Source organism: Salarias fasciatus, chromosome 12 (genome assembly GCF_902148845.1).
Source record: "Salarias fasciatus chromosome 12, fSalaFa1.1, whole genome shotgun sequence".
Lineage (NCBI taxonomy): Eukaryota > Metazoa > Chordata > Actinopteri > Blenniiformes > Blenniidae > Salarias > Salarias fasciatus.
This window is the reverse complement of record NC_043756.1, coordinates 1,673,461-1,686,563: the sequence shown is the minus strand read 5'-3', so window position 1 is coordinate 1,686,563 and position 13,103 is coordinate 1,673,461. Positions and strand designations below refer to the sequence as shown.

Here is a 13,103-nt window from a genome sequence, read left to right as displayed (position 1 = left end):
ACCGGCTCCAGACCCCTGGTCAGAGTCCTGCTGGACCCGGTCCTCCGGCTGGACCCGGTCCCAGGAGCCGTACCTTTGAAATAAACAAAATTACTGTGTTCATCATGTGTTCCATCCCTGAGACTGACTGAGGATGCTAATATTATATTCTGGTCTTTATTTGGCGTGCTCTCCCTGCCTTCCCTCTCTTCTTCAGCTCCTCTCAGCGGTCTCCATGTTTTGCATGCTCTGTGTTGGAGACTGCATTGTCAGATTTCCTGCACTGTCCTCTAGTTTCCTGTCCTGTCCTTGAAAGCGTGGAGCTGTTGGACCTGTGCTCTGTGATAGAAGCTCTTTAGAAAGTCTCCTCAGCTCAAGCAACCAAAAACAGAGCAGAAGTCTTACAGACGTGCAGTCCACTGACTGGTCCTCTGAGGGGAATCAAATCCAGACCAGTATTCTGACCTCTGCTGCTCGGTGCTGCCACCTGCTGAGCGTTTGGAAGAACTCCACTCATTTGAGAAAGAATCTGTTTGGACTCAGAAGGATGTGAGTCGAGATCAAGTGAGAATTAATCACATTTTTAAGCCGATGAATATCAGAAGCCTCTGCTTGAAGGTGCTGGTCTTGGTTGATCAGATCATGTTGTTTTGCTGCTCCTTCCTATAAAAGCCTGTTTCTTGGATTTAGCTTCAAGATTCTGTTATTGGATGGAATGTTAGGATTCCTACACTTCACATCTCACTACTTTAATCTTGACCATCAGTTTCCATGGTAGCAGCATTCTGAGCAGTCCGCCCTGAGCTGATCAGCTCCTCCTTCTGATTGCTGCCTTGCTCAGGGGTAGAAGGGCTTGTCTTAGCAGTGTGTATTTCTGTCATGACACAACAAGACAACATGTGTGAGAGGTGAAGGGGACGCAGCACCTTCCCGATGTGTTCCCCTCCCCAGAGGACCTCCAGCAGCGTCCCTCCCCAGAGGACGTCCAGCAGCGTCCCTCCCCAGAGGACGTCCAGCAGCGTCCCTCCCCAGAGGACCTCCAGCAGCGTCCCTCCCCAGAGGACGTCCAGCAGCGTCCCTCCCCAGAGGACGTCCAGCAGCGTCCCTCCTTAGAGGACCTCCAGCAGCGTCCCTCCCCAGAGGACGTCCAGCAGCGTCCCTCCCCAGAGGACCTCCAGCAGCGTCCCTCCCCAGAGGACGTCCAGCAGCGTCCCTCCCCAGAGGACGTCCAGCAGCGTCCCTCCTTAGAGGACCTCCAGCAGCGTCCCTCCCCAGAGGACGTCCAGCAGCGTCCCTCCTTAGAGGACCTCCAGCAGCGTCCCTCCCCAGAGGACGTCCAGCAGCGTCCCTCCCCAGAGGACCTCCAGCAGCGTCCCTCCCCAGAGGACGTCCAGCAGCGTCCCTCCCCAGAGGATGTCCAGCAGCGTCCCTCCTTAGAGGACCTCCAGCAGCGTCCCTCCCCAGTGGTGGTCCTCGTGCTCCAGCGCGGTCAGGAGGACGCTGAGGACAGTGAGAGCGTCCAGACGGTGGACTACACTGACAGTGACCCGGTGAGCGTGAAGAGCCAGGCAGGTCTACACTGCTGCTGCAGAGACAGCCTCCTCAAACGGCGTGCTGCGCTGCTTCCTGTTCCTGTTCTCACTGAATGGCCTGATGGCAGCCGTTCTCTTCTGGAGGTTTACCTGCTGATATTTCTGCAGTGGAGCATCGTTCTGCTCTAGGGTTGACTCCGCTCTGTTTGCGGTAGTGCAGGTGCATTGATGAAACCTTCCTACAGCCTTTGGTCCCTCCGTTACAAAAGGAAATGGCCGCCTCACGGCTCCAGGTGGAGCTTTTTAAGGACCACACACCGTTACCGTGGGTTCATGTCTTTTGTTTGGCTGTGTTCTGATTAGATCTGTGTTCCACTGAAGGAAACAAAGTATTCCAGCTCTCACCTTTCATCTTCTCGTGCTCTGATTCTTTCTGTCTAGGGTTGTGAAAACAATTCAAAGTGGCAAATCCAAAAGCAGGAGTCCACCATGTCCATGCTGTTTGGCTTGATCATTGATGTGTTTCTAAATGGCAGCGATCTCCGCTTCCCCGCAGCAGTTCGGTTGATTTTGGTCAGTTTTCCTCGGTGTCTGTGGTTTTTCTCCTCTAAGAACTACAAAGCTGTGGTTCCCAGGTTCTGCTGCTCTGCTCTTCTGGACGTAGCTTCAGTCAAGATAAAGCAGAAGGGGTCTGGACCACCCTTCAGTTCCAGATGTTGACGAACGACACTCGTCTTGTAGCTCCGTGGCTGGTCATGTGACTTAGCACGCAACTAAATAGCCTCTATTGCTGCTGCTGTCTTTAACAGAGCACAGAAAACACACCTGCTAAAACAGCCACAGTGCCTGGAGGGCGGGGCAGCGAAGGGGGGTTTCACGCCGGGAGACTTCAGCTGGGGTTTGTAGACGGAGCGCCTCTCATCCAGGAGTGAGCTGCAGTGGAGTCTGGAGGAAGATGCTCCAGCTGTCGCTTCCACACTTACAATCAGGAAGTGGGGGCTTCCACTGGGAGTCCAGAGCACTGTCCCGTCCCGTCTTCTGTCTCATCTTCCCACAAAGCTCCGCGAGGACAGCGGACCGGTCTTTAAAGTCTCAGCTGTTTCTTTCCAGACACGCTGGAGATGGCTGAGAGGGACGACCCGTCGTCTTCAGATGACGACTCTGTCAGCTTGCTGCAGAACCCCGACGTCTGCCGGGGCGGCAGAGTCGATGAGGACCGGGCTGCAGCCGGTCTGAGTCCACGTGTTTCCAGCATGATGGAGATGAAGCCCGTCCGGGCCGACCGGGCGGCGTCCGGCGGTCCAGAGTCTGTGGCGTCTTCAGCAGCAGGTAGTCCTCAGTCAAGTGAAGACGGAGCAGGTTCCCTGCTGGTTTCTCCGCCTCATCTGGTTGAACTGATCTCCCAGTGAACAAACAGCTCCTGAAGAGGAACCCGATGGGAGAGACGCTCCTGCACCGGGCCAGCCGGAGGGGCGAGCTGGGCCGGGTGAGGGCCCTCATTCAGGCGGGGGTCGGGGTCAACCTGGAGGACTACGCAGGTCTGTCTCCTGTCCGGCGCCGCCGTCCTCCCGGTTCTCCGTAGAGCCGCCGTCTGAGTGACCTGTGGACTCCCAGGGTGGACGGCGCTCCACGAGGCCTGCGCCGCCGCTGAGCAGGCGGTGGTGGAGGAGCTGCTGAGGGCCGGGGCCGACGCCAACGCCCGCAGCAGCAGCGGGGTCACCCCCCTGCACGACGCCGTCTGCGCCGGGAGCCAGCAGGTGACCACAGGAGGACTCTGACCTGGACTGGGGTCAGGGTCAGGGTCTGGGTCAGGGTCAGGGTCAGGGTCAGGGTCAGGGGTTGGACATGAATGGGAGTCAATGGAAGGTCCCCACAAGAATAGCTATACCCAACCTGTGTGTGTGTGTGTGTGTGTGTGTGTGTGTGTGTGTGTGTGTGTGTGTGTGTGTGTGGAGCAGGTGGTGATGCTCCTCCTTCAGAGCGGAGCGTTGGTGGACATGGTGACGTACGGCGGTCTCTCCGCGGTGGACATGGCCAGAGACGACCGGGTCAGAGAGCTGCTGCTGACGTTTCGACCCGGAGCGGCCGGTGAGCCTGAGCACAGCAGCAGCTCCATGTTCACACCCGTCTCACGGAAACGTTCAGCAGACACTTCAGGCGGAGGATGAAACTTAAAGTCCAGCGAGATGCAGTGAAGTCCTTCTACCGATCAGAAAGCATCAAGCACCACCTCCACACACTCACATCTCTGTATCGCACTGAAAACAGGAAGTAGATGAAAAAGCACGCAAACCCGAAGCGCAGCATGTTTCCGTTCAGTTCAGCAGCAGATAGAGAAGATCTCAGAACAGGCCAGCGTTCTCATGGAACAACGCCGGATTATTCCTCCACAATCAGACACTGTTCATGTTCGTGCTGAAATGACTTCAGTGTGGAAACAGACTGAGTTTATACTTCCTGTCCGACTGGGTGGGAACTGCCTCTGGTCTGGGACTATTTCAGGTGCCACGTCCTCACAGCGCCGCTGTGACGCTCGGCCGGACGGCGGCGGCGAGTCTCGGCTGAGCGGCTGTGATACAGCAGACCTGCGATCCAGAGGAGCTGGGCTGTCAGGAGGAGCGCCGGAGTCCTGCGATGCTCGGCCCAGGCGGACAGACGCCGGCCCCGGCGCTGTAGGTGTTCCTCACAGCCGCCGCTCGCTCCATCATATGCAGACCAGCGTCTGCAGGAAGGTGGAGGTGCTGTGTGAAGCGTGGAAGTGACCGTGAACACACTCCGCTGGCCTCTGTTGCAGTGGACTCGCTGTGAGGCTGTGAAATCCGCTGTGGAGGAAGTGGTGCAGAAGCAGGCTGCGGTGTCCGCCTGGCCTCTGGCCGACCTGAAGGATGCAGGTGAGGCTCCTCCTGTGGCTCCAGGCGCTCAGAGGCTTCGGCTCCGCGCTGCCGCCGTCCTGTGTTCTCCGTGCAGGTGTGTATCGGGCGGCGCTCAGAGAGACGGGCCAGGTGCTGGACGAGCTGCTCGCCAAGCAGCGCCGGGAAAAGGAGCGAGTGGTCCAGACGTACCGGTCAGCTCGCCTCACACTCAGAACACACTGACAGGATGTCCGCTTGGACAGGAAGCCATAATCCTCCAGGGTGAAACCTGAACAGGCTGCAGAAGGGATGCAGCTGGAGAAGATGGCTTCTGGTTCTGGTTCTCTGCAGAAATGCTCTGTCAGTAATGCAGGAATTCACTGAATGAAGAGATAGAGATGATTAGAACCTGTTCAGAAAGGCACACGTCCTCAGGATCAATCTTCCTTTATGGCAGGACTGTCAGACTCCTGTCTCTTCTCCTTCTGATTGGTCAGATTAATCTTATCCCATGAAAACTGTCAACATTGTAGAGAGGTTCCACCTTGAGAGCCGAATGAGCAGCAGCACGTGCTGCAGTGTTTCCTGCTGCTCTGTCGCCCTCTGCTGGTGGAACTCAGACATGACCCTGAGTCTTTTCCCATCTGAACAGTTTGACTGATTGTCTTCGTCTTTGCTGTTGTGGTGGTGACTCCCTTCGTCCTGCACTCTGCAGGAACTCGCCGGATTCCCGGCAGCAGAAAGTGCTGAAACTCAAGCTGCTGTTCCTGGAATCCTGTGAGAAGGATCTGCTGGAAGCCGTCCGCAGGCAGCAGAGTCTGTCCGACACACACTGCTGCCCAGGCCAGGCTGACCTCCCAGCCCGCCGTCGGGCGGAGCACCGGCGGTCAGCAAGGCCTTTCTCCAGCGTCCCCACCACAGTCGCCACGGGCAGGATGGACAAGCCGTCCACACCGCCAGCGTCCGCCGCTCCGCCCGTCCAAGGCCGTCCCTGCAAGAGATCCTGTTGTGGGCGGACCGGCACCTGTCCTCTCTGAGAGCTCGACACGTGCCCGGGGCTCTCAACGCCGGCTCGGACAGGATGTCCCGGGCGGCCCGCTCCCAGACGAGTGGAGCCTGTCGCCCCGAGCGGCAGTCCGACTCTGGTGCAGGTTCGGCCTCCCGGTGGCAGACCTTTTCACCAGTGCAGAGAACGCACAGTGCCCACTCTGGTTCTCGCTCAGGTCGTCGGACGAACGCCCTCTCGGGGTGGACGCCTTGGCTCACAGTGTCTGGCCTTCGGGCCTCCTGTACACCTTCCCTCCGACCCGCCTCTTGACCCCTCTGCTGCGCAGGGTGAGGGTGCGATGCCTCTAGGCCCTAGTGGTTTTCCCCGGACACCCCGAGCACCCAGTGGTTCCTGGACCTGGTTCAGCTGGCAGTCATAGATCCTTGGCCGATCCCCGAAGAGCCCGATGCCTTACTTCAGGCAGGGGGCGCCCTTCGGTCCCGCCTCATCCTGAGCAGGACACTCCTGGCCTGGATGCTGAGAGGGTGAGATTAGTTGGACGAGATCTCCCCCCGGCTGTGGTGTCCTCCATCCGGGGCGCCAGGGCCCCCTCCATTGTCGAGGCTTACAGGTCTCGGTGGCGCCTCTCCACATCGTGGTGTTCGGAGCGGGGGCTGGACCCTGGCTCCTGCACCGTCGGCAGGGTGCTGGAATCTCTGCAGGCTTTGCTGGACAGCGGTTCTGCTGCATCCACCCTCGCGGTGTTTGCATCGGCCATCACGACGGGCCACGAAGGCTTTGGAAAGAGGAAGAGGCATTTCCTCTTCCTCTTTCCCTGTTTGTAAACATGAAAAGTAAATAATAATCATTACCATGAACAAAAAAGAGAATAATAAAACTAAACGGGGGAATGTGGGGATCGGGAGGAGGGAATTTCCTCCTCATTTTTAAGCCTCTATTTCTTTCTGTATTACAGTTTCTTTTCTCTAAATTATATATTTTGGTATTTTATTTTCATCAGACATTTTATCAATTCGTTGTCACTTTTTTAAATTCACTGTCACATTTGTGTCTTCATTATTTCCAATGTTGCATTTAATTCCTGTATTTTTTCCCCAGTGAATGTGTTTGGTGACCAGCTAGTGGCCGCCTGTCAATATCCGAGTGATTGGCCAATAGGGGAGGAGCTGAGCCCAAGACAGCCTTCAAACCCCGCCCCCTTATTTACATAACGAGGCAGAAATGGAAATTATGAAATTATGCGATTAATTTAGATTAACTGGAGTCAGAGTTGTGATTAATTAGTTAACAAATCGTAATCAACTGACAGCACTAATATGTTATTTTATTTTTGTGTTTTGATTATCTTACTTTTCTTTCTTTGTTTCTCCTCACAGCTTTTTTAATTTGTTGATGAACAAATGAGGCTGAACTGAACTGAACTGAAAGCTGGAAGGATCTCCCAGTCATTCCAGGGTAGACCTGTCAGTCCCAGTCCAGGGAGGGCGAAGCGATTCTCCATGGTCCATAACCCTTGTGGCCTAAACATCCCCATTAAAACATAATCGAAAAAAAAATGCCACAGATAATGTAATGTACAATGTATGTAATGTACTACACTGTCTGGTTCAGACACCTCTCTTTCTTTTAGCTTTAAACATTCTCAATTATTTTTATTAATATTTTTTATGACAAATACAGTATTTTAGCTCAATAGCTCCCATATTATTCAACATATTGATGTCAAATCACTTGGATCCCATTACTGAAGTCCCTCTTTCAGACACACCTCTTTGTTCTTAATCATTTTTATTAATATTTTCATGAAAAATAGAGTTTTTTGACCTATTGACCTACTGTCTGGTTCAGACACACTTCTTTGTTTTAGCTTTTAACATTTTCAATGATTTTTATTAATATTTTTATAATTTTTTTTTTTTTTTCAGTAGCTCTCAGGTTATTTGACCCCAAATCACATGTGAATCACTACATTGTCTGGTTCAGACACACGTCTTTGTTTCCTCTGTTAATGTTCCTAATGATTTTTATTAATATTTTTATTATAGCTGGGCCGTTAATGGCGACACGCTTATCGCGTGAGAAAAAAAAAATGTCGCCGTTAATCTCTGCTTTTCAAAGTTGGGTCTGGGAGCTGTGTCTACACGTGCAAGCTCTGCAGTTCACTTTGATATATTTTAGTGTGGATGTCTGCCTGGCCCAGCCTGGCTGAATAACGCTGTGGGGGGAACAAGCCGAACCTGTCCTGCACCGAGAGTCTCACCGCGCTCATGCTGAGCGCCAAAAACACACACACACGCGCTTTTAGCGGTGAAACACGGTCCATTCCTCATTATTTGCCATATTGAACTCGGCCGAATTACCAGAAAACTCATGAGGAAGAAGTTGGTATAAAGCACAAGCTGAAATGAGGAGCGCAAATATGGAAAAAATGAAAATGAAACTTAAATCGCGTGTTTTGCCGGTGCACCGTTTCTCCCGCTGGGCCTTCTTCAGGCGCTGAAAACACGCAAAACAAAGAACCTTTCCCTTCAACACACAATCTGGCTTAATAAAGGTCAGGATGAGGCACAATTCGGCCTGACTGAATTTATCCTGCCTTCTCTGTCTGAGAGTCGGAGATATGATGAAGTTTGAGGAAGTGTGCGCTCATAAGAAAATTCCATTTTTCATCTGTTTCTGACTGACTTGGTTGATGACACATGACACTGACACTGTGTCAGATTAGCTGCTGGTTTCCTGTGATGCTGCTGATTATTCATGTCTAATTGAATAAACAGAAACTCGTTCTTGAGGACTTACTTCTGGTCATTATTTATGTAACACACATTTTAGATGGCCTTGGCAGAGTTCAAATGAGCCATTTTAATCGTGATTAATCGCGATTAACTCCAGGATTGGGGTGCGATTAATCGCGATTAAGAAATTTAATCATTGCTGAAAAATACAGTGTTGTAGCTCAATAGCTCCCAGGTTATTTGACCTATTGACTCCAAATCACTTGTGAATCACATTACTGTGGTGTCTCTTTCAGACACACCTCCTTGTTATATCTTTAAATACTGAAAAAAATATATATATATTAATATTTGGAAGAGAAATACAATACTTTAGCTCAATATCTCCCAGTTCATCATTTGACCTGTTGACTGAAAATCAGCATTAGGATCCCCAATACAGTCAGACACTTCTCATTAGGACAAGCTTTCCTTAATTTACTTTGTTGTTCAGTGTTTTTTGTCAAAAGTATTCATGTGTCTTTCTCTGAAAATGTTTGTACCATTGTGATAATTTTCTACGTACATTTTTGTCAGTATTTGGTTTGAAACATTACATGATGTATCCAGCTTTCTGTTCCTCTCAGATCTGTAACGCTCTTCTCTCTTGCCTTTTTCGGTAAGAAAACTCAGTCAGGTCTCTTCTTCCCCTTTCAGGGGACAAGTGTGTGTCCGTGTGTGTCAAGAGGCATCTCGTCTGTGCTTCCTTACGGCTTTCCTTTTGTGTATCACCTCACTCATAATCACGTCGCTCATCTTGTTTTTAGGTTAACGCCAAAGCTCTCAAAACACTTGAGTTTTAGTCACTGTGCTTTTTTTTTTTCTTCTTCTTCTCTCTATTCACTTTCTTTTTTAACACTTGTTGGTTCCTGTTGGCTTTCTTTGTGTTGGCAGTGTGTTGTCATCGTGAGAGTCAGTCCCCCCCCCCCCCCCCCCCCCCCCCCCCCCCACCACCTTAATAAAAGGTGTCATTGGAACAGTTTTGTCATGTCTTTTTATTTGGTGACATCTGATATGCTACATGAAATAAAGCCAAAGATCATCACTTTAAACTGATGTGGCTGAGGTTTCCATTGTCACCGTGTTGCTGAAGTCACTTGTATGAGGACTTTGTATGAATAAGGTTGTGATCAACGTTTGTTTTGCAATCCTCTGGGTTTCTTTTACCGTAATGTGTGGAATATGTGCGCACCGCTAAACAAAGTGTCGGCTGACTTGACTGTGAGAGCGCCGGCTGGCTTGACCGCAGTAAACTGGCTTACAGGCCACACCTCCGGCAAAAGTAAACAACAGACAACATGGACGCGCATTTTTTCACTTTTATTTTTTAAACAACTCTATCCTCATGAACGCGACTGGTATAGAGTCCAGCTGTCATTCTTTACCATTTTCTTCATCACCCCCCTCCCCCCCCCGGGAAAAGACTCTGTAAAGAACTCAGCATTAATGTGTTTTCAGACGGACCAGCTGATCTCTCTCCCACACCTTGAAATGTGATGAAAACAGCTCTGAGCTGCAGACTCACATCCAGTTTGATTGTTTCATTTTCAATTGGAGTCTAAGGAGTCACAGCCTCTGGTGGACCGCCCAGGGGGCGGGGCTTTCTGCAGTGAGACCGCCCACTGGGCGGGGCTCCCGGCCCGCTGCAGCTCCGGAGGAGGAGCGCGGTGCAGAAGCGGCGTCTGTCCGCAGAGCAGCGTCCTCACGGCGGGTCGAGCCGCTGCTGTCAGGCTGTCCGGAGGCTCGTGGAGGATTGAGAAGGTTTCCTGAAGCTGGGAAGACATGAGCTCCTCTCTCACCTCTTCAGGGAGCAAGGTAAAGAGCTGCTCCGGCTCCAGACTGGAAGCTCTGTCGTTTAGTCTCTCTTGAGCTGTTCTGATTGTTAGACAAACCTAAAAGTTAAATTATCAGAAAATGTTTCTCTGATGTAGAAAAAAAGAGTGATTTTTGAGTTTTATCTGTTTTGTGAAAAAAGGTCAGAGTTGTAACTTCATTCTGACTTCTAATTAAAACCAGACATAAAAAAGTTGTTTTTTCTCATTTAGAATTTGACAATACAATGTGAGGATATGAACTCCTGAAAATGAAAGTGGGGATAAACAGGTTGGATTTCTGTGTCTCAGTCTCATACAGTGTGATGCTTCTGATGCTGCACGGGGATTCAGATGCTGTCAAACTGGAAACTGTTCAAACTGAATCTATGACCTGCTGCTTCAGCAGTTTCTCTACAAGTTTCCTTTTCGAGAAGATCAGTGGCGGTGGTGGTTTAACATGATAGGGTGCATTTGCACTCTAAATGTAATTATCTTCGTCTTCAGCTGAGTAGAACATCACCAATAGCAGTAAAAATCACCAGTGGAGAATTAGAATTAGTTTTAAAGTGTGGGAAGTATCACCTTTCAAAGTTTTCTTCTTTTTTACCAATTCACACTTTCTAATTGCATTTTGCTGAATAGTTCTCAGGATTTTAATCCTTTCAATGCCAATTCATTTAGATTTTAGTAGGAGGGAGGATTTTAGTGCTATGGGTGGATGGTGGATGGATGGATGGATGAATGATAGATAGATGGATGGACGGGCGGATGACGTCGAGGTGTAGATCTTCGGTTCGTCTCCACGGTGCCGCTCCGGCTGAGGCTTCCATCGTCCGGCCTGTCATGTCCTCCTCACTCCCAGGCTCAGTCAGTCCGTCCCGGCTTCTGCATCTCAGGCTCCGGCTCTCCGTCCTGCCATCCCCGGATGTTAACTCGGAGCGATAAAAGAGCTCAAACAAGAACCCCCCCAAACTTTTACCTTTTTACAAACAGCTGAGCTCATGAATCAGAGCATCAGTGGTTAATCGACGATGCCAGTCTTATGTTGTAAGTGTATTCAGAAACTAATGTGTCTAATGAAGTTTTCTGTCGATCATCTTCCTTCTAGAATGAAAATACGATGCGGCCACCACATTCATAGACTGAGGCCCGGGTGCTTCCTGTTGTCCCTGTCGCTGCTGGCGGTCTGTCTCCTCAAGCTGGTGTCCATCAAGGGTTCGGAGCGGGACGGCGTCTACGTTCCGCCCGATGGCGTCAATGCCAGCTCCCCCCGTGGCCACAGGTACGACGTCAACTGCACCGCCATCTACGAGCTGGACCCCGTGGAGGTCGGCAAGGCCCTCCAGATAAGGCGGAGGCCGGCGGCGGACGAGGACGACGCCAGCACGGCGTCGCTGACCTCCGACTGCCGGGCGTTCATGGGGAGCAGAGGCTACGGCGACGCGCCGGCGTCGGCGGCGGAGCGGAGCTTCCCCCTGGCCTACACCCTGGTGGTGCATAAGAACGCTCCCATGGTGGAGCGGATCCTCCGCGCCATCTACGCCCCTCACAACGTCTACTGCATCCACTACGACCAGAAGTCCTCCCCGGCCTTCATCAGGGCCATGAGGAACCTGGCCGCCTGCGTTCCGCACGTCTTCATTTCTTCCAAGCTGGAGTCGGTGGAGTACGCCCACATCTCCAGGCTGAACGCCGACCTGAACTGCCTCTCCGACCTGCTCCGGTCGGCGGTCGGGTGGAAGTACGTCATCAACCTGTGCGGCCAGGACTTCCCCCTCAAGTCGAACTACGAGCTGGTGGCGGAGCTGCGGCGGCTGAACGGCAGCAACATGCTGGAGTCCAGCCGGCCCAGCCCGCTCAAGAGGCAGCGCTTCAGCTTCCGCTACCAGCTGAGGAGCGTGCCTTACGAGTACCGCCGCATCCCCGTCAAGACCGCGGCGGCGAAAGAGCCACCTCCTCACGGCATCGAGGTGTTCATGGGGAGCGCCTACTTCGTCCTGTCCCGGCCGTTCGTGGACCACATCAGCGGCAGCCGGCTCGCCAAGGACTTCCTGTCCTGGTCCGAGGACACCTACTCACCGGACGAGCACTTCTGGGCCACTCTGGTCCGGGTTCCGGGGGTGCCGGGCCACGTTCCCAGACCCGAGGCCGACATCAGCGACCTGAGGAGCAAGACCCGGCTGGTGAAGTGGAACTACCTGGAGGGCGTCCTGTACCCGGCCTGCACCGGGACGCACCTGCGCAGCGTCTGCATCTACGGAGCGGCCGAGCTGCGCTGGCTGCTCAGCTCCGGCCACTGGTTCGCCAACAAGTTCGACCCCAAGGTGGACCCGGTCCTCATCCAATGTCTGGAGGAGAAGCTGCGGGAGAAACGTCGGATTGTGAAAACGTGATACCAAAGACGGAGTTGTTCCAAGGGCTGCAAAACACAAAACAAAAACCTTAACACCGTCCTGAATGTCTGACTGTTGCTTTGCTTTGTTGGGACTCTAAATGTGAACTGTAGCTTTGACATCTTCATGTCAGCCAGTCCTGGACCAGGACCTGGGGGGTCCTGCTTGTTTTCGACATCCCCCTCAACCCAACGTGAAGCTGAAGTATTGTGTGTAGAAGAATGTACATTCCAGTTCAGTATGCTCAGAGCTGAGGAGTCAAACTAATAAACCTTATTTTGATTTAGATTAAAGATATTTTATTCATGACATCAACAAGATGTTTTCAGCAGACTTCACTCGTGGCTGCAACAGCTTCCAGTGAGACACGGTTCCTGGCTCCTCTTGTTAAAACTCAGTACAACACCTGGAAACTCCCCTGTTTTAGACCCGTATGACCAGATACGTCCAGTCAGAGGTAGAAGTCTTTTCTCTGTGAACGGACTGGAGTCCGGTGGAGGCAGCAGCTCAGTCAGAATGTAGTAATAATGATGTAGTAACCGTCTGAAGTGAGCTGGAGGGTTTAAATTGAAAGAGCTCTCACATGGCCAGTGTTTAAAATAGCTAAGGTCTTTACGATTCCTGTTGGCAAACGCAATCAAGATGCCGTCTCGGAGCTCTGCAGCCGTACCTCCTCGACTGTAACTGGCATCATCTCTTTCACTTTATTGTTTCTTTTTTTAATTGTTTTCGTGATTTATTTTAAGAAGC

At 51.8% G+C, this 13,103-nt stretch overlaps 1 protein-coding gene across 1 annotated transcript; it reads left to right on the top strand.

Moving 5' to 3' along the window:
- The first annotated feature begins 9,907 nt into the window (after positions 1 to 9,907).
- On the top strand, positions 9,908 to 12,353 carry gcnt4a (glucosaminyl (N-acetyl) transferase 4a). Its single transcript, XM_030105190.1, has 2 exons — positions 9,908 to 9,961; positions 11,069 to 12,353. Exon 2 carries the CDS (start codon positions 11,070 to 11,072, stop codon positions 12,351 to 12,353), a length of 1,284 nt encoding a protein of 427 aa, XP_029961050.1. The 5' UTR covers positions 9,908 to 9,961; position 11,069.
- Positions 12,354 to 13,103: the final 750 nt, after the last annotated feature.